At 37.0% G+C, this 24,693-nt stretch overlaps 1 protein-coding gene across 2 annotated transcripts in view; it reads right to left on the bottom strand.

Annotated features, from left to right (window-relative positions):
• The window catches only part of FOXJ3 (forkhead box J3), a 141,137-nt gene that overhangs the window by 35,189 nt on the left and 81,255 nt on the right, over positions 1 to 24,693 (bottom strand). The window contains exons 5-6 of one of the 2 annotated variants that reach the window (XM_040627437.1): positions 21,851 to 21,934; positions 4,062 to 4,163 (exon numbers count right to left, since the gene is read on the bottom strand). In XM_040627437.1, the coding sequence (XP_040483371.1) occupies positions 4,062 to 4,163; positions 21,851 to 21,934 (186 nt within the window). The remainder of the gene's footprint in view (positions 1 to 4,061; positions 4,164 to 21,850; positions 21,935 to 24,693) is intronic. The other variant, XM_040627438.1, reaches the window with a different exon arrangement.

Below are 24,693 nucleotides of genomic sequence, written 5' to 3'. Positions count from 1 at the left end.
CTGCTTAAGACTCTCCCTCTTCCTCTCCCCCTGCCTCTCCTCCCACTTAAAAAAATCTTTAAAAAAACAAAAAAAGAGATAAATACTGCACAGTTACTAGGGCGCCTGGCTGGCTCAGTAGGTAGAACATGCAACTCTTGATATCAGGGTCGTGAGTTCAAGGTTGAGTGAAGAGTTTAATTAAAAAATATAAACAAACAGGTGTGCCTGGGTGGCTCAGTCAGTTGAGCGTCTAACTTCAGCTTGGGTAATGATTAAGATCCTGGGATCAAGCCCCACCATCAGGTTGGGAGTCAGTCTGTCCTTCCCCCTCTGCCCATCCCCCAATTCATGCTCGTGCATACTCTCTCTCAAATGAACAAAAATCTTTAAAAATAAATAAATAAAAATACAGTACAGTACTGTGAAAATATTTTTCTCTTAAGATTTTTTTCTTTAGCTTTGTTGTAAGAGTAACAGTATATAATGCATGTAACGTAATAAAACATGTATTAATCAACTATTTATGTTATCAGTAAGGCTTCTGGTCAACAGCAGACTATTAGCTAAGTTTTGGGGAAGTCAAAAGCAGATATGCAGATTTTCAACTTTGCAGGAGGCAATGGGGATGGCACCCCCTAAACTCCACATTGTTCAAGGGTCAACCATATTTCTTTCTGTCTTACCCTTTGTATTGTCATGTCTTTTAACTTCCATAGTATTTTAGACTCAAAGGCACTGTGTTATGTAACAGAACTGCTATCGTTGTAAACAATACATATTTAGATTTATCAACAGACATACTCTTACAGTGTTCTTCACATTCTTCCCCCTCACAGGGTAATTTCCTTCTATCTGAAAAATTAATTCCCCCTCACTGCTTAATACTGGTGTACTAGTAACATATTCTGATTTTGCTTCTGTAAAAACCTACTTATTTAAACTTCATTTTTCACAGAAATTTTAATTGTAGAAATCTGGATTAGCAGGTATTACCTTTCAGCAGTATATAGATTTCATTCTTGTGTCTGGTTTTTATCATTTCTATTCAGAAGTCAGTGCCTGGATTACTGTTGTTCCTTTGAAGTTGCCTGTTTTTTTGTTTTTAGCAGCTCACTATTTTTTTGCCTAGTAAGGTTTTCTTTTCATTAATTCTTCTTGAGGCTTTCAAGAAATTCTTCAATCTATATACTGTGTTATCTTTCATCAGTTTAAAAAATTTTAATATATTGTTTCTTCTTTATTCCTTTTTCCTCTCCTCTGAAACCCAAATAACAAGTTTGTTAGACCTCTTCCCTATATCCCATTTATCTGTGAAGCTTTTCCAAATTTTCCATTGTTTTTCTTTGTGTTTCAATCTCTGTGTTTTCTACTGACATTTCTTCCAGTTCACTATTCTCTCCTCTGGTGTGTCTAATCGGTTGTTAAACCCATCTATCAAATTCTTTATTTCAGTTATTATATTTTTTCAGTTCTAGAGTTTCCTCCTGATTCTTCCACACAGATTCTAATTCTCTGATAAATTTTCTATAATTCAACTATTTTCTTGGACATATTAGTTACAGTTATTTTAAAATCATTATCTAGATCACTTGTAAATATGTTTATGCTGTTTTTCCCTACCTATCCCCTTGTTATTTAATTATTTGGTCCTGTTTCCTGTAATGTCTAAAATTTTTGACTGAAAGTGAGATCTTACTTATGAAAACTTGTAAAAGCTCAAGACGATGTTATTTCTTCCAGAAAGCATTTAGTTTTCTTTTGGTATATAGAAAAATATTATCAACGACCTTAGCAACAACTTGAAGCTGGTCTGTTCTGGTTTGCTCTTACTCACAGATCATAACCTTCTGAGATACTGACTTGAAAGACTAGAGTGTTTACCATGGCTCCCTTCTTCCTTGAAAATCATGAACAATAATTTTTGTTCCCTATTTCTCTGTGAAACTGCTTGATTCTGAGTAGTGAAAAATCCACTTGATTTGTCTATGCCTGAGCCTAAATACCTACGAGTTAGGAGTAAGCAAATGCCTTAAGTGGGTATTACTTGCAAGAAGCTGATCTCACTTCTAAGATTCAAGAAGATCTTAGTCCTCAACCCCTGGATGTTTGGTAGCCTCAAACTCCAGTTTTTGTCCTCCTAGCCCAATGACTGCTCTAGGCTTCTGCTTTCTGTTTAGCCTCTTTGCCATGCATTGAGACTTGAGAAATGTCCCAAGGGAAATATGCATGGCTTATCTCAATGCATTTCCCTTTTTCCTGGGATCGTTAGCCCTGAAGTCCTGCCTTTTCTGTTCTACAATGCTGCTCCCCTTCTTTTTAATTGGTGGGGGGGGTGGTATTTTATATAGATAGAAGGATTAATCTACTAGCTATTCCATCATATCTAGAAGCAGAAGTCCTTTAAAAACTCCTTTGACCCCCATATTACTTCATTGTGAAGTCCTAGCATTACTATTTTCTAATTGTTTCCTAATAGCTGTAACTATCCACATTTAGGCCTCAGTATCTCCTACTTGGACGACTACAAGGAATAGTATTGGATATTTCTGATTCTAGCCTATATGTTCCACTAGAAAGTCTCAAGTTTAGATGGGCACCATTAGGGATTGTTTGTTTGTTTGTTTTAATTTTTAAAAAAAGATTTTATTTATTTATTTGACAGAGAGATAGAGAGAGCCAGAGAGCATGAGTGGGGGGAATGGCAGAGGGAGAGGGAGAAGCAAGCTCTCCACTGAGCAGGGAGCCCGATGTGGAGCTCGATCTCAGGACCGGGATCATGACCTGAGTGGAAGGCAGACACTTAACCAACTGAGCCACCCAGGTGCCCAGGGATTATTTCTTAAAGTACAGATTTCTGAACCCTATCTTTAAGTATAAAATAAATGATGTGGCAGGCCTGCAATAATACCTTGGAATTACCACCAGCACCACTAAACACACACGCACGCACACACCCACATACACCTCCCCTAAATGATTCTGATGAAATCATTCCATGGATTGGTATTTGGAAAAAATCAATTATACCTCAGCTGCCAGTTTCTTTCTAAACTGTAAATCTGATCAGTCACTAAGATGATAGTCTGCTTCTATTGGTTTATTATCTTTCTACAAATAAAAAGATCCTATGTATACTATATCAGTACAATTATGTATAAATATATGTGTGTGTTTATGTGTGTGCATGATAAAGTAGAAGAGATAAAGCAAGAACAGTTGAAAGCAAGGGAGAGAGGAGAAGAGGATAAAAGCAAGATTTGAAAGTGAGACTGAGAGTAGGAACATGAGACATATATGGCTTTTCAAGGTGCTCATGGTCTAGCAAGGGAGAAAATACACACAGAGAACTTAGTTACTTCATGAATCTCCCAGAGCCTTTTTAGGGTTTTGAGATATGAGCTTAAGAAATTACCTTGTAAAAAACACTTGTATTCCCCTAGGTATCTAATCACTTGGCATGAAATTTTGAAGTTTTCACCATTGCTTCAAAAAGAAAAGAAAAGAGAAGGGGAAGGGAGGGGAGGGAAAGGGGGAGGGGAGAAAAGGAAGTGGAAGAAAGGAAGGGAAGGAAAAGAAAGGAAAAGACAGCAGACTACTATATACTATTTCTGGATATACACCTACACTTGAGTATCATGAAACAGGTTGACCACCATTCAAAGAACTCTATGAGTTTGTCCAAATTATTCATTTTACTGGATTCTGTTGACCCCTTGGAAATCTGACAATTTTTTTTTTCAAGCACATATTTAGAGGAGTAATCAATGGTTTTTGAAACAAATTCATTCAATAAAAAAAACTGACTCAAAAATTCTATCAATGGGAACTGGCACTGTCAAGAATTTAAATTAAACAGAGCTTCCCAATAAGCATCCTCCAACTTCCTTAGAGAAATATTTTGTTCTAATTTGTGTAAACCTCAAACATTGTGGATTCAAGCTTTCAGAAAGCTGTCATGTATAGGCTAGCCAAATTTATACCATCTTTAAACTCAATCATATAGAACTCTATTGTTATTATAAAGGCAAATTAAATGTATTATTCAATGACATTTCAAAAGTTTAAAAAAACAGAATTACTTTGTTAGTCACAGTGTTGATTGCCAGAGTTGGAGAGGCACTTCCCGAAATAATACACTCCATTCCCAAAGAATCTGAATCTATGCTATATGGAGTTGAGGCCTAAAATACAAGAACAAAATAATTATTAGCTCATATATCCAGCAACTTTAACACAATTTGAAGGTATTTCATCAAATTCTCCAACATCCAGTTTTGTGCTTTGTCTCTGAAAACGTGAATTTAAATCCCTACTGAAATCTCTTACACTGTATTTTAATACGCTACTGACTTGGTATCATAAAGTCCACTGGTCTGGCTACTTCTTACCAGCTCTTTTAATTAACTGTGGGATAGTTGAGCAAAAATTCTTAACTTCTGTAGTAGAGACTGCTAATGGCCCTAGAATATCCATTTCCCCTCTTCTCCCTTTTAGTAATAAAACCCTATAGTTATTGACTTATGACGGCCCAGCTAAATACTACCTTTTGCAGCTTCATTTGCAAGTAATTGTGGTCATGTGACTAAGGTGAATGTGGCCATGCAACTAACTTGTGTAAAGGAGATGAGAGCAAGAGTGGATCATGTATTTGAAAAGAACCTGCTTGTCCTCTACTCCGTCTTTCCCTCTTATTGCAGGCTGGGAAACAGACATGGTGGTGGTAAACTTGCCTAACCAAGAAGCCAAGGGTAATACTCTAGGGAACACTGAAAAGAAAAGATTAGAAGGAACATGGACATCTGAATGAACTTGTGGAACACAGTTAGCTATCCGTCTATCAGCTCGAACTTCTACTTGAAAGAAGAATAAATCTCTCTGATTTAAGGTTCTCAGTTGTTTTATTTTTCTTCCTTTGTCTATTGGTGCAACTGAATAGTACTGAATAGCACAACTTCATACACATTGTTTATAGAGCTAATATTGGGGGGGTCAAAATTCTGTATTTAGAATCCGGGATATAAATTGTGGTAATTCCTCTTTCTTTCATACAAGATGGTGTTTATGGCTTTGATGAGGACTCAAGGGTATTCAACTTCAATGCTGAAAGCTAATGAAGGACAGATGTAAACAATTTGTGGCTATGATGCTAGTTCCATGTATATTCCTCTTCTGGGGGGAAAAAAAACTGTGCCACACGTGGTCCCAAGTGAAGATGCATTTTTAAAAGATCACACTGAAAGAAAAAGAGAGCAATTTCACTGAGACACATTTCTAAAATTAATCTATTTATCACTTAATCCTCGTCATGAATTTCTTCCATCAGATAACCTATGAAGGTAGGGAACAGGCAGCTTGATTGCAATGAGAAAAGAAAAAGACAAGGGTCACCCCCCTCCCCCGAAGATAGAATCTAGCACTTACATGCTGGGTACACATTGAGAGTATGGTAAAAGTGGCAAAGGGCTTCAGAAATACAAGTGAAAGAATTACAAAGAAAACTTTGTCTATGCCTCAGTTTTGGTGCCAGCCCAACTTAGCTAAACCTAAATTAACATATAAGATTACTTTAGAACACTGCAAATCTCATGTTCTTCTAACTCAACTGAGTCATCACCATCCCAACTATCGGTTCACTATTTCTCACTCCTCCCCACTAGTAGGAAGAGGAAAGCCTGTGTTGTGTGATGGCATGCAAATTACTCAACCTTTATGCTCTTTTACCCATCTATAAAAATGAGGATTATGCTATTTCATTTTAGAGGTCTATTAAGAGCATTAATGAAATAATTTATGCAAAGCTCTCAGCATGGTACCTGAAATGCACAGTAAGGGCTAGCTACTATGATGACTACTAGAACATACCTGCTATTGATGCTGAGGCTCTTTGATACAGATGGATATTTAATAGTGATTAATGAGGAAAGGCACAGATTTGATATGAGACACTATTTTCCTACAAAGCCAGATTCATAGCTTCAGCTATTATAAATTAAACGGTAAATTTTTAAAATCTTTTAATTAGATATACTTTATGGATACTTCAGTCTGGTTCAATCAAGACAATAAACAACATTCTCTTTACATGCTTTGATGTGCTCAATAGTATGGTATATATTTTTAGTTATAGGCACACAGTCGTTATTAATAGACAATAAATAGTCTAATTAGAAAAGCCAGAGGATCTAGGTATCCCAAAACATATCTTGATAACTGTTACTATTGCAGCCAAAAGGCAAATTCTGGGCAAAGAAAGTATCAATGAGTCTAATCTGGGAGGAACCAGTCAGCTTATGAAAGGTCCTTTCCGGGGTTTCCTCTTAACTCTTTGCCAAAATCCTACCCATTCAAGTTCTACTTCCAGTATGGTGGTGTGATATCATCACAGACCAACCTTCTGCTGGTAACAGCTACAAATTAGGGGTTGGTGGAGGGAGCACGGAACACAGGATGACAACGAGCTGAGGATTCCGAAGAGTAAATATATTAGGCAGATGTGAAGAGAAGTCAAAACTTGGAAACGCTAGCTTCAGTTTCCTGTTTTCTTGCAGGTTTGCCCCAAGGCTGGGTAGCAGATGTGGAGCATGAGCAGCTGAAGTTGTCTTTCTGTCAGGAGGAACTAGGGAAAAGAGCCCAGGGAAACACTGCCAGATATCAAAGAGACAACAAAATCCGATAGGGTAGAAAGTCAAAAGGGATACCCTAATACTATGTATGAAACACCACACAAGTCACCACAAAAGGCTGACCTCTGACCATGCAAATGCAGACTAGAATAAAGCACAGACTTAAAGAATCAAACTGAAATTGGAACAACTGTCCACAGAAGAGAGAACTTACAGTTTGAGTCTAAAATGGTTAACCGCCAGCTAAAACAAAAATATCAGTATTCTATGGAAGATTATGAGAGATCCCAGAATCTATACAACATAACACAATGTCCACTAGGATACAACCCAAAATTATGAGACATACCAGAAACAGGAAAATGCAACCCACTGTCAAGAGAAAAGACAATCTATGGTAACCCTACCACAAGAAGACTGAGATATTGGAATTATGAGATAAAAATTTTAAAGTAGCTACTACAATCATGCTCAATGAGCTAAGGTAAAAAACAAAAACATAGCACACCTGAATGAAAACATAATAAAGGAAAGAGCAGTGGAGAAATTAAAAATATAAAAAGGAAAAAAAATCAAAATTTACAAATGAAAAATACATTATCTGTATTTTAAAAGTCAATGGATAGGCTCAATATTAGAATGGAGATAAACCAGTAAAGAATCAGTGAACTCAAAGGCAGATCAACAAAAATTACCCAATCTAAACAACAAAAAGAAAAAAGATTGATTTTAAAAAAGATAAGAGCATCAGAAAGCTATGGGATAATCTCAGTCTAACACGTTTCCAGTTCCAGAAGGAGGAGAGAAAAAAATAGAAAAAATATAGAAGGACTGATGACTGAAAACTTCAGAAATTTAAAGACAAATATATAGATTTGAGAATCTCACAACAAACCTCCATCAGGATCAATTAAAAAGAAAGCCCACTTGGATACATCATTATTGAACTGTTGAAAAATAAAGACAGCAGCCAAAGAAAATGCCATTTCACATACAGAAGAACGCTGATTGGAAATGATCAGATTCCTCATAAAAATGGTGGCGGCCAGGGCACCCAGCTGGCTTAGTCAGTTAAGTGGCTGACTCTTCATTTTGGCTCAGGTCATGATCTCAGAGTCCTGGGGTCAGGCCCCAAGTTGGGCTCAGCACTCAGCAGGGAGTCTGCTTATGGATCCTGTCTCTCTCTCCCACTGCCCCACCCCTTCCTCATTCTCTAATAAATAAATATATCTTTTAAAAAAATGATGGAGGTAAATAGACAGTAAACATCTTTAAAGTACTGAAAGAAAAAAAACTTTCAATCTAGACTGTATGTGAAAATATTTGTGAAATATTCTTTACAAACGAAGGCAAAAGACAGACATTTTCAGAGAAAGAAAAACTAAGAGAATCTGGTTCCAGGAGACCTACATATATTATAAGAAAGTTCATTAGGCTAAAGGGAAATTACAGCACAGGGAAACTTGGACCTTAAGGAATTAATTAAATAAAGCACCAGATATGATAAACATCTGGGTAAATATAAAATACTGTTGCTTTCCTCTTAGGTTTTAAGAACCACATATGATTATTTAAGGCAAAATTTATAACACTATCTTGCAAGACTTCCAATATATGCAGATATCATACATATTACAACTAGAAGGAATGACGAGGAAAGGGGCAAAAGGGACCCATATTGTTGGAAGATTTCTGCATTTTATATGAAATGGTAAAATATTAACTCTGAATAGACTGCAAAAAGTTAGGAATGTATACTGAAATCCCAATACATAAATCCCAATCTATAGCTAAAAACCCAATAGATAAAATAGAACCCTAAAATATATCTAAGTAATCTAAAAGAAGACAGGAAAGGGGGGGAGGAAAGGAACTAAAATCATAAAGGTCAAACAGAAGACAAAATGTAGACCTAAATCTAACAAGATCATTAATTACATTAACGTTAATAATCTAAACCCTCCAAAAAAGACAGATTGTGAGAGATACTAAAAAAGACTCAGCAAACTGCAGCCTACAACAGTCACAACTTTGACCATAACAGACACAGAGGAGTTAAAAGCAATACATGGAAGAATGTATACATACATTGCAAACAGTAAGCATAAGGATAAAATGACTAGGGGCGCCTGGGTGGCTCTGTCGTTAAGTGTCTACCTTAGGTCCAGGGCGTGATCCCAGGGTCCTGGGATCCAGCCCCACATCAGGGTCCCTGCTCCGCTAGGAGCCTGCCTCTTCCTCTCCCACTTCCCCTGCTTGTGTTCCCTCTCTCGCTGGCTGTCTCTGTCAAATAAATAAATAATATCTTAAAAAAAAAAAAGGATAAAATGACTATATTAATATCAGATAAAACAGATGTTAAGACAGAATACACCAGACATTTAAAAAACACTTGATGAAAGAACTGATGAAGACATAACAATTATAAATGTAAATGTGACTAATAACACAGCTTCAAAATTCATGAAGCAAAAAACTGACAATTAAAAATCGGGAAGAAAAAGAACACTGGAATACATTAGCAAATGCCTTGATCTAACGGATATTAGAGAACACTACGCCAAACTGTAGAATACATCCTCAAGTGCACAAAGATATTTACTAAGCTACAGCACATGTTGAGTCACAAAATAAATCTCAATAAATATGTAAAGAATGAAATGAAAAAAACTGTATTATAAAACAGTAAGATATCTAGGAAAACCCAACATTTGGAATACTTAGAAATTAACACATTTATATAAATAATTCATGGGTCAGATAAGACTCACAAGAGAATTTTTAAGACAGTTTGAACTAAATGACAAAAAAGATGCAACATACCAAAATGTGTGAGATGCAGTTAAAAGAGCCTTAGAGGTAAACTTATGGCTTTAAATTCTTATATTACAAGAGGAAAGGTCTCAAACCAATTAATTACCTAACCTGGAAACAAAAAGCTAGAAATATCAGTTAAGTGAACAAATTGATAAGTAGAAGGAAGTAAATGATAAAGATAAATATAAAAATAAACAAATAGAAAACAGACAACAGAAAAAAGTAACAAATACAAAACCTGGTTCTTTGAAAAAACTAACAAAATTGAGAAATAGCTATACTGGAAAAAAAAAAAGAGAGAAAATACATATCCTCGATTTCAAGAATGAAAGAGGAGTTACTACTACAGAATCTACAAATACTAAAAGAGAATATTATGAACCACTTTATACCAACAAATTCAATAACTCAGATGAAAGGGACAAATTCCTTTAAGAATATAATTTACCAAAAGTGGCATAAAAAAGAAAATTTGAATAGTACCATATCAATAAATTAAACATCAAAAACTTACAAAAAATCCTGCAGGACCAGATGGTTTCACTAATGAATTTTCTCAAACATTCAAGAAAGATATACCAATCTAGAAAAACTTTTTTAGAAAATGGAAGAAAGAATACTGCCAATATGAGGTCAATATAATCCTAATACCAAAACCTGACAGACATTACTAAAGAAGAAAATTATAAATCCATATCCTTCATGAACATAGATGCAAAAATCTTTTAACAAAACAGAACAAACTGAATCTAACAATATATAAAAGGGATAATATATCATGACTCAGTAGGGTTTATCCAAGGAATGCAGGGTTTAACATTCTAAATGCAACCAGTCTAACAGAATAAAGAAAAGCCATATGATCATTTCAATAGGTATAGAAAAAGCATTTGATGAAATCCTACCCCTATTCATGATTAAAAACTCTCAGCAAACTAGGCTTACTAGATGATAAGGGAGCAGAAGGCTGGCTGAAGACAAAGCATAAGCTGACACCCTGCAACCTACCCCCTACCCGCCATGGCATGTGTGACATTCTTCCAGGAAGCCCCCGCCATGGCATGTGTGACATTCTTCCAGGAAGCCCCCAACCACCATAATGCTAATACCTTGCTACAGGGGAAAAAGAACCTTAACCTGACAATGGCAAGGCCTCTGGTATCCCGAGAGTCTTCTTTAACATATGAAAGTACTTTCTCAACCTCCCTTTTTCCTTATCTCCCCCAACCCCAAAGTATACAGTCAGTCAACCCTCAGAACCCAGGGCAGCAGCTCTTTCTGCCCACAGGTCCTGCCCCGTGCTTTCATAAACAACCATTCTGCACCAAAGACGTCTCAAGAATTCTTTCTTGGTCGTCACCTCCGGACTCCACCCCACTGAACCTCACCTATATTCCAAAACTACATCATAGAGAACTTCCTCAACTAATAAAGGGTATCTATAAAAGCCCTACAGATATATCACACTTAGGGGTGAAATACTGAACACTTTCCCCCTAAAAATGGAAATAAGGGAAGGATGACCACTTCCATCACTTCTATTTAACACTATACTGGAGATTCTAGTTCACTATAATAAGATGGGAAAGGCCAGAAGAGTAAGAGGGAGAGGAAAACTATTTGCAGATCACATAACTGTTTATATGAAAAATCCCAAGGCACTACAAAATAACTACTAAAACTAACAAGATTATAGGATACAAGGTTAATATATAAAAAGGAATTAAATATTTACATACCAGCAAGCAAATGAAAAACTGGTTTTAAAAAATATATAGCTTCCAAAACCAAAATATTCAAGATTAAATCTAACTGGAAATATCCAAGTCCCCTACACTGAAAACTAAAAAACACTCCTGATAGAAACTACAGACCTAATGAATGAAGAGATACAACGTTTTCACGGCCTGGAATAATCAATGTTGTTAAGATGTCAATTCCTGCCCCTCACCCTCCAGATGAGGGCTGCCCGGAGATGAGAATGGAGGAAGGCATGAATAAGCAAACTTTTGGTGGTGACTAAAATGTTCATTTGACACTGGTGGTAATTTCACATGTGAAAATTTCTCAAATGGTAAACTTTATTTGATGAATTATACATAAACAATCTCTCAATAGTATTGTAAAAAAACAACAAAAAACTAAATCCTACCCACTCATCTGAATGAACCCTCATGAAAACACTTCCTGGTTTACAATCTCTTACTGGATAGGATTTCTCTGACTTTATAACCCCTTTCTATTCACACCCAACTCTTGGAGGCAACATGTAGTCCCTCCCACATAATGTACACTCAGTACATGTTCACCAACTGAAATAAATGCTTTTTTCAGTTCTAGGAGTTCTAAGAGTAGGAACACAGATTGCTTTCTTTCCTCTGCTCACTTACACCTTTAACTGAATCCCGTCTTACTCAGACTCAGGCTTAGAGATGAAAAAGGCGCACAGTGGGGGAACACTTAACCAACAAAACCATTCTGTACGACAATGACAGAAACTAAGTCACAAAATGACAGTAATCTCAGATATGCAGCAAATGTAGAATATTCTGCCTAGAAAAATGTCCTCTTCTATTTACCCATCCATCTTCCAGTTATCTTCCTGATTAACCTTGTAATCACCTTTGAACTGTCACACACAACTTCAAGAAAAAGTAATGTGTATGTCCCCATTTTTGTTCCAATAAAAGCTGGATAATTGCATAGTATATGGGTTGCTTTGTTTTGTTCTGTTTTTGCAGAGGCCAACATGTTTAAGATAGTGAGTTTATATGTTCTATCTGGACTTTACTCCCTCAAATAATTTCCACAACAATCCATTAGAAGATTTTAGCAAAACTACCCACAGCTTCTACCATTGATCTCCTACAACAGCTACAGTGTTCCTATTAAAATATAAGTCACATTATGTCACTACTTTGCTTAAAGCCCTCCAATGGCTTTCTACCCCTCCCTCAGAGTAAAACCCAAGTCTTTACAAAGGAATACAAGGCCCTACACAATCTACTACCTGCTCCCACCATTTACTTTTCTGATGTCAAGTCCTACTAATGAGGGAACAGAAGTCAAGCTGAGGACAAAGCAGAAAGTGACACCCTCCTCCCCGCTCCAGGTGGGATATATGTGACATTCCTCAGGCACTCCTGGCCGCCCTAAAACTAAGAAAAGGAAAAATAAACAGTTAACTTATAGAGATCACAATCCTGTAAGACACAGTCTCCTTCAGTTTACAAAGGCCTTAGCAATTTACAAGAACCTAGCTTCCAGAAGGAAACGTAGATACCATTAAATGTCCTTATAACCTGCAGCCCACTGACAAATACTTGAGGTGGACAACGTGTAAGGCTGCTCCAGGAAGCTCCCAACTATCTTAAGGTTAATACCTTGCTAGAAGGAAAAACAACCTTAATTTGACAATGGCAAGGCCTCCAGCACCCAGTGAGTCTTCTTTAACATATGAAAATCCTTTTGAAACATCCCTTTTCCTCACCTCCCCCAACTCCCAAGTGTACAATCAGCCACTCTTCACAACCATGGGTCCTGTCCCCGTGCTTTAATAAACCACCATTCTGTATCCAAGACATCTCAAGAATTCTTTTTTGGTCGTTGGCTCCGGACCTCATCCCACCGAACCTCACCTATCTTCCAAACCACATCACTACTACTCTTCCCTCCTCCACACACTAGAACAGCCACAGTGACTGACCGCCCTGTTGTTTCTCAAGACCCCAGGTATGTTTCTACCTTGGAGCCTTTGCACTTGTGGGATTTCCAGGCCTATAGAGCTGATAATCCACTTACATTTATATATAAAGAAACTATGGCCAGAAAAATTAAGCATCTAAATTATAATACAATTAACTTCAAAGTTAGGTCTCCTAACTTCCTGGCTAAGTTCTATCTCCCCTAAATCTTATAATTAATAAAAGTGACACCTTATGACTTTGTAATATGAATTGGTTTTGCTCATAATTTTACTATGTTCTTAAACAGAAGAACTCCGGATGATTAAATGCTGCTAAAACGTAACACAATCTATAGGGGGTTTTTTGGTTTTGTTTTTAGAGTTTCTGTTTCCTACCACTGGCAGCACCCTAGGGGCATTATTTCCTACTTAGAATTCTTTCAAAGTACCTTAACTGTGCCAAGCATACAACAGAAACACAGTAAACATGGGCCCTCACTATCCATAAGCAACAGTTACATACAACCATTTCAACTTTTTCTAAAACAATACTAAATTTGTCCACTTATTTTAAAACCCTGAATGAGGCACTTAGGCAAACACTAACCAGTGACCAGAAGAGTCTCTTTCAATTACAAGAAACAATATACTCAAAAAGATGCACGTTCGGTCTACTAATTTAACAGTTGTGCCCATACACACCTTGAAGAGACAAAAGATTTTTTAAAGGATTTCCTGGACTGGATCCAGTTTAAGAAATAAGTCAAAGGCTATGAAAATGCAAGAGGCTATGAAAAACAAACAAAGGGTGCACACAGATCTGAAAACACACACATACACTCCACCAATAGAAGACATGTAGCAACCACATTCCCCTCTGCGTTCCTCTCTACCCTGTTTACTACAAACACCTCTACCTCTCCACCTGAGCATCACTCGATGAAGGGGAAGAGCCGACAGATAGTTAGCCTGCTGCCCAGGGTTCTAAACCACCTCCCAGCATCTCCCAGTTTGACTGACCAGTCCACACAGTGGTAACTGACTTGATAACTGCCCCATTTTCCTAGTATCACCCCTCAAACTACCTGCACTCAATTCCTTGTCTACTTATAGAACTCAAATCATAACAGGGATCTTTTCTCAAAAAGAATGTCTCCTGGAAGAGACAGGAAATCTTCCTTTAGCACAACAGTCCTCAAATTTTCTGATCTCAGGACTCCTTCGCACTATTAAAAGTTACTGAGGTTCCCAAAGAGCTTTTATTTATGTGACATATCTATTTATATTTACCTATTAGAATTTTAAACTGAGACAAAATTTTATTAATTCATTTAAAACAATGACACACCGCATGTTAACATACTGTTTTGTATGAAAAATACAGTCTCAAAAAAAAAACTTAGAAGAATGGCATTATTTTACATTTTTAAACAAACTGCTTTAATGCTTTGCTTAATAGAAGATCTCTGCATTCAATCTATGGCAAAACCACAGGTCATGTAACCTCTGAAAAATAATGAGTAAAAAAGGTAAAGAACATCTTAGTATTATGAACACAGTTTTGACCCCATGAACCCCCTGAACGGGCCTCACATTGCTTTAGCCTAACAGATTCCTATAAGCAAAGAATAATACTACAAAATAACCAAGACACATGATTTAAGTTGGGGGGGGGGGACAATCAAATGAACAGAGAAGAATATGTTTCTGTGATATCAACATGATAAAAGAAATAAACTATACTAATCTGAAACACTCATTCTCTCAAGCACTTTTTTTTTTTTTTTAAAGATTTTATTTATTTATTCGACAGAGATAGAGACAGCCAGCGAGAGAAGGAACACAAGCAGGGGGAGTGGGAGAGAAAGAAGCAGGCTCATAGCAGAAGAGCCTGACGTGGGGCTCGATCCCATATCGCCGGGATCACGCCCTGAGCCGAAGGCAGACGCTTAACCGCTGTGCCACCCAGGCGCCCCTCTCAAGCACTTTTTTTAAACAAAGAACTGCTTAAAACCAGAGTTCCCTTTTCTATTCCTTAACATTCAGTTCCCTTGGAATAGTTTCAGTTTTCCAGTCTTCAAAAAAATCTCCGTACATAATATCCAGCTAATTTTGCTTTTTTCGACCCTATAAACAGCTTCCAGTAGACAGGGCACTTTTCAATACTTTGGTTGAACTGAACAAACAAAGCCAAATTAAAAAACAAAATAAATGCAAAAGGTTAAAGAGAAATCAATCGGTATAAAAACAGAAACTAATAGGACAGAAAAATTGAACTGGGGGGGAGCGCACATTCATGTGAGTGGGGGGTGGGAGGTTGCAAAGGGAAAAGGAGAGGGACAAGATGACTCCACGCTGAATCTGAGGCAGGGCTCAATCTCATGATCCTGAGATCATGACCTGAGCTGAAATTAAGAGCCGGATGTTCAACCACCTGAGCCACCCATGCACCCCTTTAGGTACTTTTTTTTTTTTTAACGACTAGGCTTGTACATGTAATTCCTCCTCACTCTTTCACATTGCCAATCACCCTCATCTGCCTTATTTCTGTTCATTTAACAGGCCTCACTAAAACATCAGTTCTCTGCTATATGGGCCCAAAGTTCTAAAGACTCTCATCTGTAGAGTGACCACATAATTTATCATCCAAACGCTATTTTGAGAATGCATAGGGAACTATTAATTATGCTGAGGCAACAAGCAATATTATGAAGTATCACTTCAGATTTCCTGCTTAACTAAGAGCTTCATAAGGAAAGAGTCTGTCTTGCTTACCACTCTTCCCCCAACACTTGGACCTCTATTCTTAAAACGTAAAAGGTGTGCGCTCTCTTTCTCTCAATGAATGGCATAAATAATGCAAATTACTTTAGAAGAGGAAAAACTCATCCAGATAAAATGAACTGCTCTGTTCTCTCCCAAATCCTGATACTATTCCACCCTGTATCTTATCTTTGATCATGACCTCCTTATCCAAACCGCCTCCAATCAGAATATAAACTTCAGGAGAGCAGAGAATGTCTGCTTTGTTAAATGATGTCTCCCCAGCACCTAAAGCAGCACCTAAAGCCGGCACTCACACTGGAGAATTGTGTGCTCCGTGAATGCTGCCTTATCTTGCCTTGCCTATCTCCACCTGAAAGCCAAGCCAAAAAACCTGTATGAAGCCATCCTAGATAGTCTCAGTAAAACAATGTCTCCCTCCTCTGCATACAGTAATGTGTCATATCTTTCTTATAATACTTTCTATACATACTTTGTCCTTGTGCTAGAATTATGTGTTTTATCATATCTCATTGTTCTTGGTATACTGCACAACATTTTAGCATAATGCGTAATACACAGTATCTAGGAAACAAAGATGTGTCAAATGAAACTGGTAAAATGGCAGCATTTCACACAACTATGAGTACATACTAAGAAATCAGATACTGTGCTCCTTTTCTAGAGAACATCCTTATTCATGCATATATCCCTAGCCCAGGCCATTATCATTTCACAATGGCAGTTCCATCTACTCAGCATTGAGGGGGTTCAGAACAAGCCATCCCAGAACATGCCACTTTGGCATGTGGATTATTTTGAGCTGAAGGCAAACAGGACCCAGTACACTCAGGAAAAACTCTTTACCTCCTCCTCCTTAACTGTCCGAAAGAAATCAGAAAGGGGCCTGCACCAGGAAGAAAGTTATTACCAGAGATAACTTTTTATATCTGACTTATCTGCATGACAGAACAAACACTTATTTACCAAACATTTGCTCTTCTCCCACCTTCCTGTGAATTGCCTTCTTCCTCTCTGAAGCCCCAGACCCACATCCCTTTCCTTAGCTCATATATAAACTTCAAATGTCTGGCCGCCATTGAGTCTTATATCTCTGTGGGACTCCCATACATACATATGTAATTAAATTTGTTTTTCTCCTATTAATCTGCCTTTTTATTATGGGGGAGAGGAGTTCTCAGCCAAGAACCTAGAAGGGTAGAGGGAAAATTATTTTTTTCCCCTACAGCATCTTCCTCTTGCAAGGAGTTTATTTTATAAAAAGAAGTATCTTTCTTAACTGTTTTGATTTCTTTCTCAACACTGCAGGTTATCAAAGTAACTTCCTTGATTCCAAGGCTTTAGGCTTTCTACTCCTTATCTAAATGTCCACACCCTAGCCTAAACTCTTTATTCTAAATAAAAGGGTTCTCAGTTGTGCCTACCTGTACTTCTTGCCCCAACCATGCACACTGTTTTCTCCAAGTAGAACAACATACTTTACCATTTCTATCCAAAAAAGTTATATGTCAAGTTTCATTCCTCTTCCCAGAGGCCTTCCGAGGGCAATATTATCTACTTTGAGTCACTTTAGTTATCCTTGCCTGGTCTAACAGATTTATTAGCTAGTACTTGTTCTGTCATTTATAATCATATTTATGTCCCTAATTGTGTATATGTGTGTCTCTCTCTGTGTGTGTATATATATAAACTTTACATATAAGTATGTTCAATGTGGGGGTTCTCTTCTAAAATCATGGACCATTATAGCTCACAAGATATGCATATATAAAAAGAAATCTGATTCAGTGTTGTGGTCTTCAACATAGCAAATACTAGTGTCAGGAAAGGACAGTTGTAAACGACATCAACTCTAAAGGCAGACTACCTAGGTTCATAATGCTGGCCTTGGTACTTATTGTCCTTACTACCCTTTGACAACTTAACATCCATACCTATCAGTTTCATTATCTGAAGTTACTATAAAATTACATGAGTTAATGTACATAAAACTCTTTAAAAAGCAGCTGGGGGGGTGCTTGGGTGACTCAGCTGGTTAAGTGTCTGACTTTGGCTCAGGTCATGCAGGGTCCTAGGATCAAGCCCCATGTAGGGCTCCATGCTCAGCAGGGAGTCTGCTTGTCCCTCTCCGTCTACCCACTCATGTGCACATGCTCGCTCTCTCTCAAATAAAGAAAGAAAATCTTTAAAAAAAATAAAAAGCATCTGGCACATAAACTCAATATAATTACCTACTACTATTACAATGTTGTCTTAGCACAGATTGCTATAAAAAATTACCATAAGCTAGGTGGCTTACCACAACTGAAATGTATTTCTCACAGTTCTAGAAGCAGAAACTCCAAGATCATGGTGCCAACTTGGCCAGGTTCTGGTGAGAACCCTATTACAGGTATCCTCACTGGTTTCTCACATGGTGCAAAGAGAGCTAGCTAGCTCAGTGGCCTATTCTTATAAAGGCACTAATCCCATTCATGAGGGATACATCCTTTTGACTTAATTACCTCCCAAAGGGCCCACCTCCAAATACTATCACACTGAAATTAGGATTTCAAACATATGAATTTTGGGGGAACACAAACATTCAGTTAAAAGCAACTGTTAAGACTTCTATCTTCTTACTTATAACTGAGGATACTGAAACTCAAAAAAACAATTTGCCAAAAGTCTCAAGAACAAGTAAACTGTAAAGCCAGAAGAGAAACAAAGGACTCCTAGTAAAGGAGCCTATTCATTCACCAAGCTAAACTTTATTCAATAATATTTTTAAGGTCTGCAAGTCCATTTTATGATAAAGAAAAAGTGGTAAGAAGATGAAAGAAATAAGAAAAAGGAAAATGAGAGACATTTATATACATAAGGATTAAGAAAAGAAGAAGGAATGCTGTAATGATCAAGGAGAACATGGGCTTATGTTCATGTAAATGGAAGGGACAGGGAGGTGATCCAGAGAAATGAATTAAGAATATTAGGTTGGAGATAACTTTCATGCCTTATTTTTCATTTAGGACATAAAGATATGGTTACTTGCATTTTTAAAAATCCTTTCTCTTGAGCAGTTTAGAAAGCCAACTCTGTTCCTCTAAAAGCTCTTCAAAAATGTGTAAAATATTTTGATTTTTCACATAGAATTCTGATGTTTACACACAGGAAAAATTACAAATTTCAGAAATTTAATAAGAAACTTTCAAGAATGTCAACATATTTATCATCTACATTTGTGAGTTTGAGCCCTGCGATGAGTGTGTAGAAATTACTTCAATAAAAATATGGGTGCCTGGGTGATTCAGGTCATGATCCTATTCAGAGTCGGGAGATCGAGCTCTGTCAGACTCCAGCTGGGCAGGGAATCTGCTTAAGGGGCAGGGAATCTGCTTAAGATTCTCTTTCTCTCCTCCTCTCCCTCTGCCCCTCCCCCACTTGCTCATTCGCTCGCTTGCTCTCACTCTCTAAAATAAATAAATAAATAGACAAATAAATAAAATCTTTTTAAAAGTTTCAATTTATGGGTCATGTTTAGTTTTTGAGAAAACTTGAAACATATAAATACCATATTCAGAACCATCACTATTTGACTATCTTATGCCTTTCCTTAGATAAAACCCAATGGTCATTTAAAATACAAACTGTTCTAATAAAAGTACTACCTCCCCTCATCTCCCAAAAAAAACCTCCAAATGAAAAATAGAACTAGTTTGTCAGAGCAAGAAATTATGTTTTTTATGAAGACTATCTTTCAGAGTATTTGTTAAATAATATCTGTCTCCCTGATTATAAGTACCCTGCTTACAGCTAGAATCTTTCTATACAGTTTCTCTCCTATAGTAGCAACCAATACACAGCTCAGGACAAAATAATTACCAGTAGTATTAACCAAAAGACTCTGGCACTTTTTTGGGACTATACTACAAAGGTAAGTTGTTGAAGCTTTTACGTGCTTTTTAACTTAAAACGAAGATAAAAAGATGAAAATATGTGTCCATAATATACACTGAAGAACACACGCCTTGTATGTAAAACATACTTCTGTAATCTGAATTCCTTTATTTCTATAAATTTCCACTGTAAAATGGACAATATGGTCTTCAGGAAAAAAAAGAGGACTCTCAAAAATAAAGAGTGATTGCTCTAAGAACTATGAAACAAGGTAACAATAAAATTCAGTGCTGATATCCAAAAGGAATGCACAGTTGTCAACCCAACTACCAATTCAAATTTCCAAAAATAATTCAAGTTCCAGGAACTTCAGAAGAGAACAAATGGGAGAGAAGACCACGATTCCTCAGCTTCCAAAATATACATCCTTGCTGATGCTCTGGTTAACAATGTGGATAGCTCTCCCCTTCCTTCAAACTCTGGCAATAGATGCTAAATGTTTTGTACTCCATATCCTCACACAATTAAAGCCCAAGTGCTAAGTCTCTTTTAAAAGGCAAAAGTTGGAGGGCAGGAACTGAGGTTCATTTTCTCTCAAACCATTACATACATAGCTCATCAACATCTCTGTCTTAAAACTTAACAAAAGACCATCCCACCAATACTAAACTTTAATTTCTTGTTTAAGATTTTATTTATTTGACAGAGAGATTGCACGCACAAGCAGGGGGAGGGGCAAAGGGAGAGGGAGAAGCAGGCTCCCTGCTGAGCAGAGAGCCCAATGTGGGGCTCGATCCTAGGACCCTGGGATCATGACCTGAGTTGAAAGCAGATGCTTAACCGAGTGAGCTACCTAGCCACCCCTAAGCTTTAATTTCTTAAACTTTGGTAGGTATAAAACCAAAAAGTGTTCTGGCCTATGAGTTCACCTCCAATTCTATATAGCTTGGTAACTGGAATACTGAATTCCCTCTGCTGGCTCTATAAATCTGCTTCACTAAATCCCATTTCTGCTATACTTCATGAGCTTACCTGACCCCAAATTAAACCCAGCTTAAGGTCCTTATCTTTGCGATCGGGAAGTTTTCTCTCTCTACCAGGAACGGGCATAAAACAAATTTATTTGACCAAATGATTACCCAGTTTCTTTTATCTTATTCCCTTTACCCTGATTAATTCTGCAAACATTTACTGATACTTATTATAAGCTGTGAAAAATACTAACACTGGAGATATAAATATATTTTCTCAGCTCTTAAGGGATCACAGTCCAGCGAAGGAGACAAATATAGAGACAAATAATTTCTACAAAGTGTGAGAAATTCTACAAAAGAACGTTGTAAAAGCTCTACAAGAACACAAAGAAGTGAGGAGAAGTTTCACAATGTAGTTAACGTTTGAAATGAGTCTTAAAGAAGAGTAGCGTAGAATGATGTGTATACGTGTGTTTTAGCTGAGATGATAAAAATACAGAATGGGGAAAGCTGAAAGATAAAAATGTCTGATGACAGCCAAAGTGTTGACTAAAAGTAGATTCCAACAAATAACAGGATATCAACTAAAACTCCTTTTCTGTTTCATTCTTATAAATTGATTTGAACCATAAATTCACAAGAATGATCTTACAAACAACACATACACACAGGATTTGGTATACAAAATCATTACTACACGGTTGAAAGCAGGAAAAAGCATTGTGAAGACAGTCAGGAAAATTCAATGTAATCAGACTGATTATCCGCAGTGAAAGTGAATAGCTCTGTTTTATAAAACCAGTCCTCAATGTTGCAGACAGAGGAAAGAATACCAAATTAAAATTCAAGAGACCTGGATTCAAGTCTCAGTTAGATAGTAGCTGTGCCCTAATTACAAAACAAACTTTACACTTAACTCCTAAGCTGCTCACTCAAGGGGTTACTAAGATCAAATAAAATGAGTCTGAAAGTGCTTTGAAAAAACAGAAACACTGTACAAATAAAATACCACCTTCATTAAGATTGTACTTATATTAGAAATGAACTTTAAAAATCTATATTGCTGACATAAACTCTCTCATACTAAATTTGTGTTAAAGAGCTCTTACCCGTTCTACAGATCGTGCTCTCTTCTTCGGCCGAGTAGGCAGCGCATCTTCCTTCGGATTGGTGTCTATTGCCCAGTAGGACCCCTAAAGGTAAAGAAAGAAATATATTAACAGTATATTACAGAAACTCTATATCATTAAGAATGGATTTTTATAATCCTCCGCTCCAAAAGCAAACATTCTGCAGATACAACAGTGGAAAAATAGCATGAGAAGATACACTAGCTTTGCACTGAGAAAAGTAAAGTTTGTATGAGAAAAAAAGTCCATTTACAACAAGATTATTAAAAAAGAAAAAAATCACAATCTGCAGTAGTGAGGTCCAAGAACTTCTGCCACAAAATAAAGTGTAGTGATCAACTAATCATGCTTTTAAAATATATACTGATTCTTAATTGGACATATATGGTAACTACAACAGCGTATGACATTCAAGTCTAATAGAGTTTTATGTAAAAAGATACTATAGTTTCTATACTCTGGGACCTCACAAATCTAAATGGTAAGTGAAACAATAAAGACAAACTGTTTGAATACATTCTATATAATAAATGCATCCTGGGAAGCAATGGTCTGTAATCTTTTATTGCTTATTCTGTCACAACTTTTTAAACTAACCTTTCTTAGATACAACTTCTCAGACCACTCTTTTGAAAATACATATTTAGTACCTACTGTGTTCCAGGCACTCAAAAACTGTGACTCCTTTAACAAGTATTTGAAAAGTATAGATCATACCATTTGTACATTATTATACAGATGAAGAAACCAAAGCACAAAAAAAGAAGTGGTTTGTTCGACCAAGGGTATGAGAACCAGGACCAGAATCAAGGTCTTGCTTCCCTTCCCCTCAACTTCTTTACACACAAACACACACTCACACACACACACTCTTGAGGGAGGTGAGCAAGGAATGAGGAGAGAAAAAGAAAAAGAAAGAAGGGAGGGAGATACGCATTTCAGGTTCTTAGGTTCCTTTTCAGGCAGTATTTGGCAATAAGAGGAAATACAGCACTCATCTATCAATCCTCAAACCTGTGTCCAACATGAATTATCTGCCTAGAGTTCTTTAAGCATACCATGTCTTTTCACACACCTATGCCTACCCTACATGCTGATCTCAGTGCTTATAATATCCACCCAACCACTGACAACCTCACATTCCACCTTCAAAATTTAGCTCAGATCTTATCTAAAGGAAACCTTCCTCTGATCCTCCCACTGTCCTTAAGAATTTGTCTCTCTATCCCTCTGTAAATCTCCATACATTTTATACATTTAGACCACTGACTGCACTTAACATTTATAAACTTATTTATAGGTCTGTATCCTTTTTGGGCTGAGTTCCTTAACAACAGAAACTCATTTATATATCCACTGTGCCAGGCACAATGGCAGACACATAGCAAGTACTCGATAAACACTTGTTGAAATGGGCATTTGAAAAAATTGTGCCAACAATGTTAAGAGTACAGGGTATGATACCAGGCCTTCCCAGATCCTAGTCTATGCAGGTACCTGAACTTAGCACTCATTTCATCACCCAGCCATTACTGGAGGATTCTTCCACGATATCTTTTCAAAGTAGTCTCTGCAGTTTCAGCTAATTAGTCTACCAGACGTGATGTAAACTTGCCAAGAACCACGTAAAATGTACATGCTACAGAAATTAAGTACTAAAAATAAAAACAATGATTTTATGAGTAGGTTCAGCCAGCAAGTTTCAAAATAAACAAAGGAGGAAAAAAGTTTTATACTAAGCTGTTATACAATTTGAAAAATAAAGCAGGAAGAAAAATACCAACACTCATCAGACAATAGTTTAAAATCCATTGTTCATGGAAATGACAAATTCCAGTGTTCAGTGTTGTTTTCATGGGTATATGTTTGTGTATTAATCTGGGGAAACCGCTTACTGTCCATACATCAGACTGATTTATTATTAAACATTTTAATAAAACTGTAAGTATCTATTCTTCCACACAAAATATGATTGGCTGTGGCCTGTCACAAATACAGCAACAAAGGAAAAAACTGTTCATAAGCCTAACTATTCAGGATGTACTCATAAAACCCTAAATGGCCAAATGCAAAAACAAACAGCTGAAATGATTCACAAAAGAAATAGTAAAATCTTCCACCTTAAGTAGCTCTTGCTAACCTACTGTCTGAATTTCATACGTGAAATCACAGGTCTGTATTAAATAACCTCAAATTTTCCCTTCACAAATCAACAAACCATAGGATACCACTTCACACCCATTAGGAGGTCTATTATCAAAAAAACTGAAAATAACAAGTGTGGGCAAGGATGTGGACAAACTGGAGCCCTGTACATCACTACTGGAACGTAAAATGGTGAGCCATGATAGAAAAATGCGTGGCAGTTCATCCAAAAAATTAAACATAAAATTGCCATACGATCCACCAATTCCACTTCTAGGTATATACCCAAAAGAATCAAAAGCAAGGATTTGAACAGTATCTCTATACTTATGTTCACAGTAGTAAAGCAATCCAAATGTCCATCAATAGATGGATAAATAAAATGTGGTACATATATTCGGTGGAATATTAAGAAGGAAGTTCTGGGGTGCCTGGGTGTCTCTCAGTCAGTTTAGCGTCCGACTTTTGGTTTCAGCTCAGGTCATAATTTCAGGGGTCATGAGATTAAGCCCTGTATGGAGCTCCGCACTCAGTGGGGAGTCTGCTTTAAGATTCTTCTCCCTCTGGCCCTTCTCCAATTTATATGCGTGCATGCGCTCACTCTCTCTCTAAAATAAAATCTTTAAAAAAAAAATGCAAGGAAAAGAAATCCTGACATATGTATGCTGTAACATGAG

The sequence above is a fragment of the Ursus maritimus genome, unplaced genomic scaffold (assembly GCF_017311325.1).
Source record: "Ursus maritimus isolate PB19 unplaced genomic scaffold, ASM1731132v1 scaffold_12, whole genome shotgun sequence".
Classification (NCBI taxonomy): Eukaryota; Metazoa; Chordata; class Mammalia; order Carnivora; family Ursidae; genus Ursus; species Ursus maritimus.
Note: the sequence above shows the minus strand (reverse complement) of the source record. Positions and strands in the feature narration are given on the sequence as shown.